Source organism: Marmota marmota, unplaced genomic scaffold (genome assembly GCF_001458135.2).
Source record: "Marmota marmota marmota unplaced genomic scaffold, marMar, whole genome shotgun sequence".
In the NCBI taxonomy this organism is placed as follows: Eukaryota; Metazoa; Chordata; class Mammalia; order Rodentia; family Sciuridae; genus Marmota; species Marmota marmota.
In genome coordinates, this window is record NW_026000211.1 from 2917621 (window position 1) to 2936543 (window position 18923).

At 37.9% G+C, this 18923-nt stretch overlaps 1 protein-coding gene across 1 annotated transcript; it reads left to right on the forward strand.

Moving 5' to 3' along the window:
- The first annotated feature begins 237 nt into the window (after positions 1–237).
- CUNH8orf48 (chromosome unknown C8orf48 homolog) lies at positions 238–1693 on the forward strand. The gene has a single exon (XM_015486039.2). It carries the CDS (start codon positions 447–449, stop codon positions 1251–1253), a length of 807 nt encoding a protein of 268 aa, XP_015341525.1. The 5' UTR covers positions 238–446; the 3' UTR covers positions 1254–1693.
- Positions 1694–18923: the final 17230 nt, after the last annotated feature.

The following is an 18923-nucleotide window of genomic DNA, read 5'->3' on the forward strand; positions in this document are numbered from 1 at the left end:
TAAGACTACAAAGGTGTAACCAGTGTGACGTCACTCACTCCCCGTCCCGAAGCAATGAAACTTGCAACCTTCTCCCACCGACTCTTAGATTCTGTAGTTAAAACACTACGGAGGAGAAGCCAAGAGCCCACACCTAAGAGCGAGACCCCAACCCCCGCAGAACCGCTCGAGCGGAGGTGGAGCCTGGGACCGCGGCCACTCACTGCGCATGACCGGCACACGTTGCCAAGGCAGCGGGGAAAGGCGTCACCCGGAAGTTAGGGCCGCTGAGCTGTTGGCACCGGGGCTAGGGCCCGGTGGGCTCATCCTTCACTAGTTCCTGAGATGATCCTGACGAAAGCAAAGCAGATGAGAAACCGATTCTGAAGCAATGTGATGTCCATCTGCCCAGAAGTCTGGGGATTTAAAAAGATCAAGGAGAATTGGTTCAAACCGACGTAAGTGCTATGGCTCACCTTTCTGATGAAACGGCCGGGTCCTTTACTGATGAGGTAGAGAGTTCTGGTTCTCTCAGCCCCTCTGGAGGACAGCAGTCCTGGCCCAGCCCCTCTGGGACAGAATCGGATGATGGAAAACTGGCTGCAAGCTTGCAAGAAGAAACCAAGCAATCCGAGCTTTCTGACTTCAAAAATAACGAAAAGAAGTTGACTCAAAAATGGATCAACTGTCTCAAGGACAAAAAAACTAACTATGAACAAAACCAACTGGAGACTGAACTTCAAACAGAAATCAATGGGCTGTCCGATGAAGAATTGAATGCCCTGCAGTCTTTTTGCACCACTAAGATAAACTTGATCCATCAAAGAGTGGACTCTAAAAAGAAGAGCAACAGACACAAAAAGCTGCAGTTTAGATGCGATCCAGAGCCTTCAGAAATCAATGCCTTAACATGTACTGTTCCTGATGAACTTTTAAACAGAATCTATTTTGAAAACGTGAGGACAACACTAAAACAGGTGGCATCAGCAAAGCAACACATTACTTCACAGTGTCCCAACTGTATTAGGAAAAAAGCAGAGCTGGCTCAGTCTGCCTTCCTAAAGCAAAAGAAGACTTTACTGGAGTCAGTTCTCCTCCAAGAGAAAGTAGATGAACATCTTCATACCACAGACTTTCTCACCCATGTTGGAGAAGCACATCAGGGTCTTCCCAGGCTTTCAGATGACCCTAAAATAATCTGGAAAAGACTGAAAGAGAAAACTCAGACTGGATACTCCTGTTTTGAAAGGTCAGATACCAAGCAGAAGATGTAGCAAGATGGAAATAGGACTTCATTCACCTTTTTTCCTCTACCACTTCTCAAGTCTCTTACCCAACCAAACAGAAGATGGTGATTACTAATGATAACATGCGATGTGGATGTGTGTAGATATTTCTGTTTTTTTTTTTTTTAAGTAACTGGCATTTCTTGGAAACTAATAAGGATTTTTTTATGCTATCTTTCTAGATTTGAGGACTAAGAACTTCCCATCCAATATGTTTTTCAGATTACACAGGGCAACGTTGTAGTTGGAATAATTACAAAAACTTTTTACAACAATATAGGAGTGATATTGGTACTTGGGATTAGGTTGTTGATAATACAGAGAGAAAGAAGTACAGAGATGTAAGAGATACTTAGGAAACAATAATTGTTTTGGTGATTAAATGGTAATAGGGATTTAATAAAAGATAAATGTTAGAAGTGTTAAAAGTCTTACCGAGGTTTTGATTTGTGTACCTGTTTGATAATTAATTTCATTAAGATGGGACTACTAGAATAAAACCATGTTTGATAGAGTAATCAAGACTGTAATTACTTGCACATAAGTAGTTTGAGGTGTATTTGAGGCATACACATTCAGAGTTTGAGGAAATGTTATTTATGCTTGTAGTCTAGAAGAAGAGTCTAGAGATTTGAAATAAAGGGGGCAGGTGGGGAAATCATTGGCATTTGTTGGAAATTGAAGTCATAGATGTGGTGAGCTTCCCTGGAAGAGAAGAGAGGTAAAATAAAAGCAGGGTGAGTACCAACTCCTGAGAAATACCAATAGTTAATGGCCAGGTAGAGGAGAATAAACTTGCAAAAGAGTTTAGAAAAATTACCATAGAAGGATAAAAGAAATCAGGAATGTGTAATAGCATATAAGTCAAGGAAAGAGAATGTTTCAAAAAGAATGATTGGTCTAAGCATGTTGGTGAACCAGAGAGACCATATATGATTTAGACATGTGTTGGGCACTGTTGACCTTAGCCGTAGCCATTTCACTTACAGAAATGGAATAGACAAAGTAGGTTGAGGAATAAATGTGAAATAAAGAATATGAATATAGATTACTCCTTAAAATGTTTAACTGTTGGGGAAAAAGAGAGGTGAAACTGGAGACAGATGAAGAGTTGAGGGAAGAAAGTCATTTTGGTCATGAAGATATGAAACTTCTGTTGCTCATCCTAATTTCCACTCAGAGGAAACAATATTGCTTCCTGAGAAATATAGCATTCTGAAAACATTTATGGGGGAAAATAATACTTGGTATTATGAAAAATCTTACTAATTATTTATTACCTCTATAAGATATAAAATCCTCGAGTTAGTGGCATTAACAGGAGGTCATCCTCCTACATGTCTAACACCCAAGCTATTTCAGTGGAAGAAATTTGCAAAAATCAGCACAAGAGTCTTTGAGACATATTTCAATTTTACTCTTGAGTTGATGTTCATTTATATATAAAGATCTTTTTCCTGTAAAATTTAGCATATATCTTTTTAGTAAATCATTTATAAATAAATTGGAAGCATCATTACCATTTGCATAATAACAACATTTTATTGAAAACCACATTATATGATGCTTTATCGTTGGCATCTCAATATATTCACATTTTACATTTTCAGAATTCAGAATTATTTTCCATTTAGATCTCCCCGATGAAAGGTCATTTTTGTTCTTAGTTAACCAAGTTAGCAATCTAAGAGTCATCTTTTGTTCTTCCTTAAAAAAAAAAAAAACTCAATCCCAAGCTATTTTTCAGAAAGATCATTTGATTTCTGTCCTTCAGCTTCTTCTTTTTTCATCTCATTACCACACTCTTTATCATCTCTGCCCTCCTACTTCTCCTACTTTCACCCCTCTTTAAACCATTCTCTCTGTACTGGTCAGAGTGATTTTTCCAACATATAAATTTGTTCAAGGATTTCTGCTAATTGAAGAACAAAGTGACTCTAACTGATTTGTCTCTGCTGCAGAAATAATGCAAGCTAATTAATGCTGCATACTGTGATCCAAATTTACTTTGCTAGTTTCTTCTCATATATTCAAGCCTCTCTACAGGATTTGTAATTCCCCAAGCCCTGTTTTTCTTTGTGTCACCGTGGTTCACATGTACACATTTGTTTGGCTCTAATTCTCTCAAGTTGCCTTTTCCACCTGGTATATTTCTTCTTTGCTTCTTATTTTTGCTTTAAAATTTTATTATCAGAGATAGGTACTATATTTAAATGGTCCAGAACTCAAAAGGACGTGACAAGGCTTAGCATGCAGTATCTCTTCCACCCTGTCACCACCCAACCTCATCTGTACCAAGTTGCTGGATCCCTGCCTGCCATGGTTAACTTCCCACTTTCTGGAACATGGGGCAGTTAGGTATTCTGGGGTGAGAGCAGAGGTAGAGGAAATTGAGGGAATTTGGGAGTGAGCATTTACCAGTCAGGTATGAAGTATTTCTGTGCTTGAGCCAGGAAACTGTATTAATGTATAATATAATCACTTATATTAATTTATTATATATCCTTCCAGTGATTTTTTTATGCAAATACTGAAAATAGTTTTCTATGTACTCTTGCTGTGGATTAGATAAGTGTACCCAGAGTTCTATATGTTGAAAGATTGGTTGCCAGCCTAAGGTGCTATTGGGAGGTGGTGAAATACTTAAAAGGTGGAGCCTAGTGGAAGGAAATTAGATCACTAAAGGCATCCCTTAAAAGGCATATCAGGACCCCAAACCTTTCCCTTTGCTTGACTGCCCTGAGGGAGACAGCTTCCTCTGCTGTGTGCTCCTGGCATAATGTACACAGGCCCCAAAGTGATAAAGCTGACCAACCACAGACTGAAACCTCCAAAATGATGGAGCAAAATAAAACTTTCTTCTTTTTAAGTTGTTTCATTTCGGATATTTGTCACAGTGACAGATTGCTCACTAATACAAATGTCTTCTTTCCCTTGCCACTTTTTTTTGTATAATGGTGAGATATGCATATATATGGTATATATAAATGGACAACTATGATATAGATATAATATATATCATAATATATATCTCTGTATTGTAATTTTCCATTTTGACCATCGTTAATATGTTAATATTACCATTCAGTGGCATTACATTCACAGTGTTGTGCAACCATCACCACTACTTCCATTATTTATCATCACTTCAAACAGAAACTCTGGACCCAGTAAATAATAACTCCCCATTCTCCTCTCGCATAATCCCATTAACCTATAATATACTTTCTGTTTTTGTGACTTTTCCTATTGTAGATATTTGCCATGTTTTTTTTTTGATTGGCTTCATTTACTGCAAAATGCTTTCAAGTTTCATCCATAGTATAGCTTGTAAAAGAAAACCACTCATTTTTTATGGCTGAATAATATTCCAGCATCTGTATAGATTGCATGTATGTTTATCACATCAACTGCTGATTGACACTTGGGTTGTTTCCACTTTATGATTAGTGTGAATAATACTGCTATGAACATTGGCAAAACAAATCTATTTGACCACCTGTTTCTCATTCTTTTGGTTCTAGACCTAGAAATAGAATTCCTGGATCAGATGCTAATTCTATGTTTAATTTTTTGAGGAACTGCCAAATTGTTTCTACAACAGTACAACACTTTACATTTCCTCCAGCAACCAATGTCTTCATTTTCTTGCCATCACTTTTTATTTTCCACTTAAAAATTATAGCCATTCTGGCAAATGTGAAGTGGTATCTCATTGTGCTTTTGATGTTCCAAATGACCAATAATGTTGAAATTTTTTTTTTCTACTTTGGAGAAATGTCTATTTAAGTCCTTTACCCATTTTTAAATCAAGTTGTCTATTTTGTTGAGCCTCAAGTTATTTACATATTTTAGGTTTGAAATCCTTATCAGATATATGATTTTCAAATATTTTCTCCCATCCCATGGGTTATCTTTTCAGTCTCTTTAATCCTCTGATGCACAAAAGTTTTTAGTTTTAGTGAAGTCCGATTTACCTAATTCTTTTTTGGTTATTGTTGCTTCTAGTGTCATATTTAAGAAACTATTACCAAAACTAAGGTCATGTAGATTTGCCCCTTGCATTTTCTTCTAAGAATTTTATAATTTTGCATCCTATGGTTAGGTATACTATAGCTGGAATGTGTCCCCCACAAAGTTCATATGATAGAAAGTCCCAAAATTCATGTGTTATTACTTTTGGGAGGTAACCAGGATTGGATGAGGTCATGAGGGTCTCCTATGTATGAATAATACTGCTATGAACATTGGCGTACAAATATCTGTTTGGGTCTCCTCTGACGGTTTATTAGACGAGCTAGCACTTTTGCTCTGTCTCAACATATGATCTCCATTATGTTATGGTGCAGTGAGAAGGACCTCAACAGATCAACTGATCAGATACTGGGGCCATGCTTAGACTTCCCAGCCTCTATAACTATGAGTCAAATAGACATATATTCCTTATATTCTCATTCTCAGATATTTTGTTGCAGTGATAGAAAATTCATTTTATATTAATTTTTTATTTATGGTGTAAGGGTCCAATTTCATTCCTTTGCATTTGTATATATGTTTTTTTCATCACCACTATTGAAGAAGGGACTTGTTCTTTCGTTATTGAGTATTTTCAGCTCCCTGGTTGATGGTCAGGATCATAAAAGTGACAGTATATTTATGGTCTTCAAATTCTATTTCATTTGTCTCTCTGTCTGTCCTTATGTTGGCACTACACTGTTTTGGTTATTGGGCTTTGATTAATTTTGAAATCAGTAGCATGGAACTTCCACCTCTTTAAAATTTTGTGAAATCTCTGTTTCTATTCTTCCTTTTCAAGATTGATTTGGCTCTTCAGGGTTTCTTGAGATTTTATTTGAATTTTAGGATGAGTTTTTCCATTTTTGTAGAGAGTGCCATTGTATGGTTGATAGAGATTGCATTGAAACTATATATTACTTTGGGTAGCATTGTCATCTTAATATTATTAAGTCTTTTGACCCACACACATGGATATCTTTTTATGTACTTCATCAGTGTTTCCTAGTCCTCAGTGTATCAGTCTTGCTCCTCCTTGGTTGAATTTACTTCTAAATATTCCATTCTCTTCAATGCCATTTTGATGGAATTTTAAAGGTGTTTCTTTTTGGATCGTTCATGGCTAGTGTGTAGAAATACAATTGATATTGCATCCTGCAACTTTGCTGACTTAATTTACTAGCTTTAACAGTTTAAAAAAGTTATTCTTCCAATGCTTTAGAAATTAGATGACATCATCTACAGAAGAGACACTTTCATATCTTGCTTTCTGGTCTGGGTGCCTCTTTTTCCTTGCCTATTGGCCCTGGCTATAACGTCTAGTGCTGTCGTGAATAGAAGTGGCAGGAACACCATATTTGCTCTGCTCCTGATCTTAGGAGAAGAACTTTTAGCCTTTCACCTTTAATTTTGGGTTTTTCAAATATATCACAGTAGTATTTTGAGTCTCACTGAAGTTTTTTGCTAAATCACTTGAGATGATTGTGTGGTTTGTTGAACTACTTAACCCACTTTCTTTGCACTCATAAACCTTAAACACCACTAATTAGAATCAAAGACTGCAGCCTGTGTGTGCTATGTCATTCGTATGAATTCATACTAAGACAAAAACATGTTAGTAAGCTTTGCACTCTGACTTCATGGTGAGAAACTCAAGGCTGGAGGCTCCATCTAACATCACATCCACAGTGCCTCACACACGATCATACTCAATAAATGTTTTATGGATGAAAAAATAAGTGCTTCCAAACATTGAAACTTGTTATGCTTTCTTATGAAAGAAAATAATCTGTAAGAATACAGTTTCAGTCAGTTCTTTTGCTTTGCATAGTTGTTTTCTGTAGTTTTTCTCTCTTTACCTCTCCCAGGGATGGAATCCCTTTCAGTGTACGTACATATTCACCTTATCAGTGAAAAATTAGCCTAGCGTAGAGCTTTTGGCAAGTCAGTTTTAAACATATTATGCAGCTAATTAATAAAGTATTTGTTTTTAAGAATTTATATAAAAATTTTCTTTGTAATCTTCATTTTCAGATAGACAAAAATCATCTGAAATATTTATTTTATAGGTAATGGATGACTTGCTGAAATTTTAGAATGAATTAAAAATTCTTGATGCTCAAACTTGAAAATAATTTATTTTTTGCCCAAAATAAATTCAATTCTATGCTGTTTTTTTTTTTTTTTTCTCTTTTTAATGTGGTGCTCAGGATTGAACCCAGGGCCTTGTGTATACCAGGCAAGCACTCCACCACTGAGCCATATCCCCAGCCCTTGCCCTTGCCCCTGAATAAATTCAAAAGGAATGAGTGTCCTTTCTCCAAGCTTTATAGCCGTCCCAAAAGATTCCAGTACAGCTGAAGTAATAGATGCTGAGAAGCAGCATATTTCCCCATGCATGAAAATGTATCTGGCAATTTGGTATAGAATTATACAAATACATTGTTGAAAGCCCCAGCAAACTTCCAGCTGCCTGCAAACTTCCAGCTGCCAGCTGATGATTGGCTCACAGCGCCCCAGCAAACTTCTAGCTGCCAACTGATTGGCTCCTCTGCGGTGATGCTCATTGGGCTGTTTCCCTGCCCTTTCAGACCACGGAGCTGCTCATCGGGGGACATTTTTTGGCTCCTCCCACACGACCCAGCCAATCGGCCTCAAGAGCAGGAGGAGTGGGGGAGGTTGAGAGGCTTGTGGGAAGCCAGTGGTGGCAGTTGGGCTCTGAGGGTTTTTCCTGAGGAGCTGTGTGGTGTGATGTGTGTGTTCTAAAAATAAAGTTTGTTTCTTTTGACAAGTGGCTCCTGAATTGTGCCCAGCCAGACTGCAGCAATACATACTTTATGTAATGTAACATACTGATTAAATAAATATGCATGAATTTTGTTTTTGTCAATTAGACATTTTATCAAATAAACTCCTGTACCCACAAACAAATCTATGCATTGAACAAATATTGAGATGAAACCCTTGTTGTAGAAGTATGTGATATACCAGATAGAGACTAAAGAACCTTCCATCCTGAGCATCTGAGTCATTGAAATTCCAGTCTCAGAACTGTTTAGGAATGTTTGGGACACCCGGCTCAGAATACCTCCAATTTTAAACATGTTAGTTTGTTTTATGCTAGTGCTTAATATAGTAACTTAGCTCTTTCTGCAGCAACATAGCTAAACAGGTTACAGAGAAATAGGAATTGTGACTGTGGGTGTGGGCTCCCCTTCAAAACTGTATCTAGAAGTAACAGATGGAAGACATATACAGAAATAGTGAATTTGAGAAACCAAACAGGAAAACTGTTGAACTTCTATTCTCAGTTGATAATACCCTTTGGAATAGAGAATTCCGAAATTTTCCAGTTAGCTGCAGACTCAAATTACAGCAAACATTGCAAAATTCTATCAAAGTGACTTACATAATCAAAAGGCCTGATTCTGATGAGTCCATTGTTTGTCAAGGCATTAATTAAGGTTTAGGAGAAAATATGTTGTGGTCATCTCACTTGACATTTAATGTCAAGATTAATGATGCCACACATGGACTGAGATGGTATGAAAAGATTACCTACAAAATAAGGGTTTCTGAAGGTGAAGGGAGCAGGATAACCTTTCAAGCAGGCCTGAAATGACTCAAAAGTAAGAAAAGGAGACTAGTTTGGTGTTTATTATAGTTAGGGAGCGGGCCACCCAGTGCTAAGATGACTGCCTCATGTTTAGCCAGATTTGCTCACTCTCGGGTCCTGTTCTTCATCAGGGGTGTCTGGGTTAGGGATAAAAAGCACAACTTTCCAGTAAACACCATCATGTACGAGATTTTGTGCTGACCATAAAGTGTAGAAATTCCTCTTGTTGTTCACTCTATTAATCCCAAGAAATCTCAGGTTTAAGTTAAGGGGTCCACGAAAGGCGTAACTTCTCAAACACCTCCTCAACTGACAAGTGGGCTGAGGACAGAAGAGGCCACGCCCTCCCGCAGCAGATTAGATACTCAAGAGGGGCCAGATTTAGCTGTAGGGGTTTTTTAAAAATTTTTTATTTTATTTTATTTTTTTTATTTTTGAGTGGTTTAGCAAGGAGGCTTTGTTAGCTGTGTTGAGCTTTGCAGGATGTGGCTTTCAAGACTCACATAAGCGTACGGAGGGCCATAGGCTCAGGCCTGTGAGAACCTCTGTCCTTAGGAGCGCTTAATATGAAGCCTGCAGTTGGCACTCTAATGATGGGTAGCATCAGGCTAAGGAGGGCAGTTTTGTGGATCAGAAACCCATGAATATTATGGGTGCACTGCAGATTCCAGAAGATATGAGCAGGGAGTTGTGTGTGTGTGTGTGTGTGTGTGTGGGGGGGGTGTTGCAAAAGCCACCACTGTGAAGGATTTTCTGGGGAAAGGACAGGGAAACTAATGTGTGTTGCCTATTGCCCTTTAAACAGATTCTGGAGACCTTTGTTGTAGGGAGTCCAGTTAAAGATGTGATAAATAGAATTAAGAAAACATTTTTAAATGAGGAAAAAAATGTTGCCTTCAAACTCCTGAAAGGCCTAAAAGAAGTTGTCTATTTTTTATATTCTGGGTGCTGGGGAAATCAATTGTTCATCTGCAACCTCACTCCCCTCCCTATGAGTTCAGGATTGGGACTGAAAGTTCCAAGTGTTGTCTTACCACTAGGTTAGTTCCCCTGGCAGCCAACCCCATCCTCAGGCTATATAGGACCCACATGAGAGTCCCTTCAGTAGAACAAAAGATGCTTCTATCACCCAGAACATTTCAAGGAATTTAGGAGCTCAGTTTCAGACTCTCCCATCACTCAGGAAATCACAAAACTATTAGGAGCTTTATATATTGAACCAAGAGTCAAAGAACAAATATCAAAACGAAAGATTTTCTTAATGCTCTATCTATAAGAATGTTAAATCTATGTTAGGGTCAGAAACCTAAATAGATTTCTTATTATATCACAACATTACAGGGTTTATTTGCAGGGGGACAAGAGAGGCATAGGTAATAGCAGCATCAAAAGTATTTTGTAGAGTTCTAAGTTGCCATCCACTTTTAGAAGTGTGAATCTTTGCATGCCCCATAGTAAGTGCTCCACATCCAGTAGACTCATATTACACAGAGCATCTGTGTACTCCCTGAGTACTCTTGAGTGTGGTGGTCAATGCCTGGTTGACACACCGCAGGGTACAGAGTTGTTACCCAGAGCCTAGTATCAGTGTATTCTGGACCCAAGACACATGAGTCAATCTGAAGCACACTGTTAGATCTGGGCCAAGACACACAACCCAGGACCACTTTAAAGAGGTTCCTGATCCCATACTGCCATATGTCAATAATCAGCTCTGGATTTAGGTCAGTTCAATCTATAATTGTACTTGGGTAGGACTCAGCAAATGTAGCACCAATCAGAACAGTTCTAAGTACATTCTTGCCAGCAGCAACAGGGCCAGTTAGCAAGCCAAAGCTAGTGAAGCAAGACCCCCAGGGTGGCAACTATTGCCTAGATATCCTGCTCACGTGCCAATTATTGTTGTCATCTGGCAGAGCTGAGTTGGACCTTCATGCAAGATTTAGTTTGATTGCCAAGACTGATGAGTAATGGCCATAGAAAAGTGGTGGGGATAAATGTCTCTTCTCTAAACAGGTCTTGTATAATTGATTTCAATCCTTGAAGACCTCATTTTAATTTATATTAGAATGTATTAACTATTTTAACTGGAGAGTAAGGTGGACCCTCCCCTGCCCCCTTGCTCACCAAGTAAATATGAAAAGTGTATTAGTACGTAATCAGGCTTTCTGAGAGCATAACACAGGCTCTGAAAATGACAAGCTTTATTTTGGTGAGGGATGATGGCCAGTAAGGTTCCCCAGCTTGGACTGAGTCTTGTGTAGATTGAACTTCCCATTACAGCCCCCAAAAGGAACACCCTTCATTATCAGCTTTCCCAGATGTGGAGCAGAAGGAAGAGTGAGACTGGTGGAGCCTAAAAGTTGCCAACAGTCAAACATTAAAATGGATTTGGACCCTTAAAAAAATATTTACCAATCTAGCTACTTTTTGCAATGAATTAAAATAGCTTTATGCCTGAGGAATCTCATTCTAGTTTTTGTCCATAATTGCTTTCTGCTAACCACATATTTTCTTCTTAAACTTCCTTTTCTTCATTTTATATATATATATAAAACTATTATATATATGTATATATAATAAAGCCTGCCATTTCATACACACACACACACACACACACACACACACATATATATATATATATATATATATATATATATGAAGAAGGCGCTGGGTAAATGAATTGCTCATCTGCAATTTATATGAAAAAGGTGAACTGTTTGCTTCTAAATAGGCATCTCAAAGTTTTAGCTTGCTCCAAACACAACTCTTGTTATCCTTCTTAAACCTGTTCCTATTCCAGACTTCCCCATTTTATTAAATGAAACTATCATTCATCCATCCATTTGGTCAAGGCAAAAACTCTGGTTATACCACAAGAATTGGATCCTATTAGAGTAAGTTACACTCCATGTAGGTGTTAATATGTCAAAATACACTCTACTGTCATGTGTACCTAAAAAGAACAAACAAAAAATTTTAAAAATCTCAGTTGTAAACTTTATGGCTTTTCTTTATTTAATGTTATACATCCAACCCAGCCCCTAATCCTATATTTACTTCTTCTAAATTTATCTAATCCACTCCAATCCAGTCACAGTTCTTCATAGCCACTGTCACCTGCCCTAATCTAAGCCATTGCATTACACATCTAACTGATTTTCTTTTCTATTTATATTCTCTGAAAAGCAGGGTCAGGGTAATCTGTCAGATATTCATCAGATGACTGGGCAAAATCTATTCAATTGCTTCCCATATAATAAAATCCCAAATCTTCACAGTGATGCCATACAAGTTCTGATGTGATGCCATACAAGTTCTGATGTGATGACATACAAGTTCTGATGTGACTACACCTCTGCTGACTACTTTTCCACTGTCTTTATCCTCATCTTTGTTTTCAACTTTGTCTCCCTATCCAGAAGGAGACTTACCAAGCTTCATGTTATTTAGAGTCTACACATTAAGAAAACTTAGGGAAAAGACCATGAAGACCAATGGAAGACCCAGAGACAAACTGACATACAGAATTTCATCTGATACTAGACAAAAGTACCAAAATACACATTGGAGAAAAGATGACCATTTTAACAATGTTGCTGGGAAAACTGGATATCTATATGCAGAAGAATGAAATTTGACAAAAGTCAACTCAAAGTGGATCAACAACCTAGGAATTAGACCAGAAACTCTGCAACTGCTACAAGAAAATGTAGGCCCAATACTCCAGCATATTGGCACAGGAATTGACTCTCTTAACAAGCTTGTTAAAGAACAAAAATAAAACCAAAACTCAATAAGTGGGATGGCATCAAATTAAAAAGCTTCTGTACAGCAAAGAATACAAGAGCATGAAGAGAGAGCCTACAGAATGGAAGAAGATCTTTGCCACCTGCTCCTCAGCTAGGGCATTTATATCCAAATATATATATATATATATCCAAATATTTAAAGAACTTAACAAACTTAAAAATCACCACAAATAACTCAATTAATAAATGAAATAAACAGACACTTCTCCAATGAATAAATACAAATACCAACAAATACATTTTAAAAAGTTTGACATCTCTAGCAATCAGGGAAATGCAAATCAAAACTACGTTGTAACAGAGAGACATCATTACTCTAGGTACATGTATGATTGTATGAATGGTGTGACTCTACTTCATGTACACCCAGAGAAGTGAAAATTCTGCTCCATTTGTGTACAATGAGTCGAAGAGCTTTCTACTATCATGTATAACTGATTAGACATAATAATAATAATAATAATAATAATAATAATAATAAAACAACTACATTGAGATTTCATCTCACTCCAGTCAGAATGGTAATTATCAAGAATACATAATAATAAATGTTGGTGAGTATGTAGAGAAAAAGGTACACTCACACATTGTTGGTGGGACTACATATTAGTATAACTACTCTGGAAAGCAGTATGGAGATTCCTCAAAAAATTATATGACCCACTATATGACCCAGTTATCCCAATCCTTGGTATATATCCCAAAGATCTAAAATCAGTATATTATAGGAATGCAGCCTCATCAATGTTTATAGCAACACAATTCACAATAGCCAAGCTATGAAACCAACCTAGGTGATGGTCAACAGATGAGTGGATAAGAAAATGTGGTATATATTCACAATGGAGTATTTATTCAGTCATAAAGAAGAATGAAATTATGACAGATTAATCTTGGGGAGCTTGTCCTTGGAAAGGCTGGGTGGCTCATTGGATGAATAGGCACTGGAGGTGGGGGGATTCTGCCCAGGGATCATGGTGACTCTCTAGATCTGGGAGAGTTGTTGTTCATCTGTGAGTGAGGTGAATGAAAGCTGTCCTGTTGGACTCTGGTCTGTGTGTTCTGTCTAGCATTGGAGGAAAGTATCTGAGTGCCCAATACCAGCTAGGCAAGCAGATCAACTGCCTGTGTACCATCTCTCCTGTGTTGGTACTGTACCAGCTGTGTGGTTTGTCCTTGGCTACCATGAATCTGCTGAACTCGATCCTGTGGCTGGCTCTGGACAATATGAACTGGTGGGACTACAAATTTGACACATTTTTCCAACCTTATCTAACTTGCAGCAGTCCAAGCTTGGGCTGATCCTCATGAGGCCATATGTGAAGATCCGCCGGAGTTGGGCTGTGGTCATGGAGCTGGTGGTCTTGCTGTGTCTCTGGACCAGGACAGGAATGAGCTGCTGAGCCAGGATGAAAGAGTACTCTAGGGACTTAGCAGGAAGCACAGACTGGTGCCACTGTTCCTCATCTATTATTGGTGAATTCAAAATGGTCTCTTGAAATGGCATCTATGAGAAAGTTTAACTGATCCAATTTTGTAATTGCTGTGGTGTTAACATCCACCTTTAAGATGTGACACTGGTTTTCCTCTGAGAGATCCTGGGATAATACTGAGCATAGGAGCTTCCCACATCTCTTAAAAATCTCTTTAACTGTTAAATTCTGGACTTTTCCCAAGGCCGGGACTGTGGGCCTTGTTGACATCACTGCTGCTGGTGCCACAGACTTGTCCTGCTGTCGGAGTCCAGGGAAACAGATAAGTGACCCTGGTACTTATGATTCATCAGAGAACATGGAGGTCAGGCCAGGGCAAAACAAGTGGCAGCCGGGTCATCTCTCTCATGTCTTGTATCACACACTTTCTTGCTCATTGTACTCTTAATACACAGACATTTTTTTCTATTTTTCAAAAGAACAGAGTTTTCCACCACTCTCTTCAGAGTTGAATATTTCTCAGTGTTCAAATTTTACCCCTAATACTATCAACTCAGAGGCCTTCTGGAACATTCTACAAAAATTATTATTTCCCTCCCGCAGTTGCCTTTCACCCTATATCCATGGTTGTTATCTTCAGAGAACTTTGGATAGTCTGAAATTATTTAATGTTAACTTTTAACCTACTCCCCAATCCCCCCTCTCTTTGCCATGGTGGAATCTCCTTGAAACTGGACCTTGTTTGAATTCCTTGGATTATTGTCATAACTCGAGACAATAAAAACACATTGCAAAAGGGTACAGAATGAAGATCTGACCTTCAAGCTGGTCGAAATCATGTTTTATGGGTGCCAGGGCTCCTGATTAGAAACTGACAATGGTTGCAGATGCAGGTGCCTGAGCTTAGCTGGGGAATACAGTGAGAGGGAATCTTCCAAGAGGCAACTTGGACTCAAGGGCTCTTCTTGAACTGTGTGAAGAGTAAGATTCTTCCTACCCAATTCCCTTTTCTTTTCTTTCTCCTTCCACAGGAGGAACAATTCCGAGGTTGTTCCCCCGCTTCTTTTGCAATCTTTACTCCTGATAAATCTCTTGCACCCTTAATCCCATTTTAGCCTTCACTTTTTGATGTCCCCAGACTAATGTAGTACTGTATTCTATATAAAATAATTAACATTTTTCATTCAATAAAGATATGATTGAAGAACTACCAAGTTGTAAACACTAGGCATTTAAGGACTAAGACATGGTGCAGTCTTCAGAGGACTTAGGGTCATTTAGAGCACAAAAGCATAAATGGATATGTGTAATACAATGTAGTCATTACAGTATTATAAAACATTCTGCATGTAGTCAAAGACCTTGGGAAGTGTGAGTTTACCCAACACAAGATGACACCGAAGTAATGTCTTCAAGTTGTGGAGTGTAAAGAATGAAGAAAGGAGAATGGAGAATTGGATGGGGTGGAGGGTAACAGACCCTCCTTGGTGTGCTGTAATTTTACTTTGTAACTTATGAGGATTTAAGTTTGCTAGGCTAGCACAACAAAGTGCCACAAACAACTGTTCTTTGTTTTCTCACACATCTAGAGGCTGGAAGTCTGAGATCAGAATATAACTAGGATTTGCTCCTTTATTTTTTGGCACTGGTTATTGAACTCAGGGTTGCTTAACCACTGAACCACATCCCCAGCCCTTTTTATTCTTAATTTTGAGACAGGGTCTCACTAAGTTGCTTAAAGCTTCGCTAAGTTGCTGAGGCTGGCTTTGAACTTGCAATCTTCCTGCCTCAGCCTCCTGAGCTGCTGGGATTACACATGAGTGTCACATGCCTGGATGGACTGTTTCCTTTTGAAGGCTGTGAGGGAAAAACTGTCATGCCTGTTACCTAGCTCCAAGGTGATTTGCTGGCCATTTCTGGTGTTTCTTGATATGTAGAAACCTCACCCCAATTTCTACCTTCATTTTCATATTCTATTCTTTCTGTGTTCATGTCTCTGTCTGAATATTCCCTTTTTATAAGGTCACCAATCATATTAGATTAGAACCCACACCAGAGACTGCATTTTAACTTGATCACTTCTGTAAAGACCCCATCTCCAAATACAGTCACATTCTGAGGTCCTGAATGTTAGAACGTCAACATGTAAATTTGGGGAGTTTTATAATTCAAACCATAACAGAGAGGGAGGGTATGAAATCAGAGGAATGAAATGCCCAGCATTTCATTTTGATGAAATCATTCTAGAATTTTTAGCTGAAGACAGATATTTAAGGCAGTTTCTCTCTCTCAGCCATGGCTGCTCATTAGAATTATCTGGGAAGCTTTCAAAATAAAACAATGGCCAGACTCTACTTTTGGATATTTTTACTTCTTAATTGTCCTAGGATGGCAATTATATATATATATCTATATATATCTATATATATCTATATATATCTATATATATCTATATCTATATCTATATCTATCTATCTATCTATATATATATATATATATATATATATATATATATATATATCTCCTAGGACAATCATATATAAAAAATTTTAAATAAATCTTCTCAAGTAATTATACTTTGTGGCTATACTTAGGCCTACTGTCCTAGAGGGGTAATGCTTGAACCAGGAGGCCAATTACAAGACTGACTTCACAGGAAAGAGAAAAGAAGGCTATGAAACAAGCATCTGCAGTAGGAAAGAAGAGAGTCAGAAACAGATGGTCCCTAGAAGCAGGAAGCAAATTGACATAACTTGATGACCCACTGAATGGTGGGCATGAATAGGGAAGAGCATCAGGGCATACTGTTGTCACCTGGAGATACTGAAGACAAAAGAAGTTTGTTCTATTAAATCAACTGAATTTTTTGAGAAAACACTTGTTATTTTGAGAGCATTGTCGATCTGGATGAAGTTGTAAGATATAATGTAGAGAGATCCCACACACCCTTGCCCAGTTTCTCTCAATGGTAACATCTTGTAAACCTACATGGAACAATATCTTAACCAGCATGTTGACTGAGGCAGCTGGGGTTCAGAAGAGTTCATCACCACTGGGATGGATCTGAGTTTGAGGTGCCTGTAGATAGTGTTCAAGCAAGACTTGTTAAGGTGACACCGATAAGCAATGTTTCATACCTGGTTTTGATCACTCTACTTTACCATATATCTGCCAAAAGTAAGATCCACCCTGCTGTGGGCCTCAATATACACACACATGGACTCGGAAGACTTGTTTCCACTAAGGATTTTAAACAAAGCACATCTAGCAGGGTGTTGGAGATACACATAAGTAGCCTTTCCACCTACAGAGCAAGTTCCCCTACAGGAAATATTTATGGACACACACACACTCACACACACACATTTGCACACCCACAGATGACTGCATATATATGCTACAAACATGTACATGCATAGATGCAACTTTTATTAAAAAAATATTGTGAGTGGCTACTCTTCGAACCCTGACCTTTGGATAGAGTGACAATTCTGACTTCTAAAGGGTGTGCTTTTATTTTAACTACAACCAAAAAGAGAGATTAAAAACAGCTGGAACATGTGTCTATTTTCACCTCTTCCATCTGGAACTTTGTTTTTGGATATCACAGATGTTTCCCAAACAAACCTCTGCTGAACAAAATGATAAATGTGGAAGAGACATGTACACATGCGCGGTTCTCTTTTTGTTTGAAGAGCTTGCTGAATCCAAAGCATTGGTGTGTTTTTTCAAACTTAAGCTAAGCCTTTGAATGGCATAGATAAAGTTTGATTTTGATGAGTGATGTGTTAGACTGGTCACTGTTGTTAACTACAAGGCTGGCTCTATTTACCTGGGAAGTAAAGTGGGGTCATTTATAAATATTAATATTTGATATACAACAAATGGACAACTGAAATAATGTGCCAATCAGTCTTTCAAGTTTCTGATGGTACTTTAATCTCACATGCATCCTTTTCCTTAAATTTCCCTGTTGAAACAAACTACCATAGCTAGATACTTCTTTTTATGATGTCCTCACTCTTCCCTGATGTGGTGTGCTTTTGAACCAGTACATTCCTGATAACAATTCTAGGTTAATCTGTTAAAACTGTTTTGATAACGTTGGTCCTACTGTGTAGCCTTATTATATAGGCAGTTTTCAGCAGGAGTTAAAAGCCTCGATTTTCGAATCAGTCAGCCTGTGTTTCAAATTCTAGAACAGTTTTAGGTGGTGGCAGAGAACGTGGATGAAAAATGGAAAGAGACTAAAACTTGGCAACCGGTTAATGAAAATAGAAAAAAAATAGTATGGCACTTGATATTTATCTTAGATTACTGAGTGAATTACCCAAGAAAGAGAATCCAGGAAAAGAGGGGTTTGGCTGAAAGAGGAGGAAATCGTTATTTAGGATTTTTCATATGACATCTAGATGATCATGTTTATTCCATCCTCATTGAGAGCCAGAGAAAGAGAGTAAAGGAAAAGATAAAGATTTTGGAAACAGCAGAAAATTATGATTGCTATGTTCATCCAACATAATCAGTAAACATAAATTAATTCGATTACTATAAGTATATATCCATATCTATATCTATATCTTTATACACACACACACACACACACAGAAAGAGAGAGAGAAAGAGAGGTGCCTGGGGTATAGCATTATTAAAATCCCAATTCTACTGGAAAATACAGCAATTAAATTAAAGTGTGTTCCATAAAAATGACAGAAAAACACATTTAACAAAAGGTTAAGTAAAAATCATGGTATCACTTACCTTGAACTTTTGGCTCAGTATA

What these genes read in the sequence shown, in the direction of transcription:
- CUNH8orf48 (XM_015486039.2), top strand. Translation starts at nt 447, where the DNA reads ATGGCTCACCTTTCTGATGAAACGGCCGGGTCCTTTACTGATGAGGTA.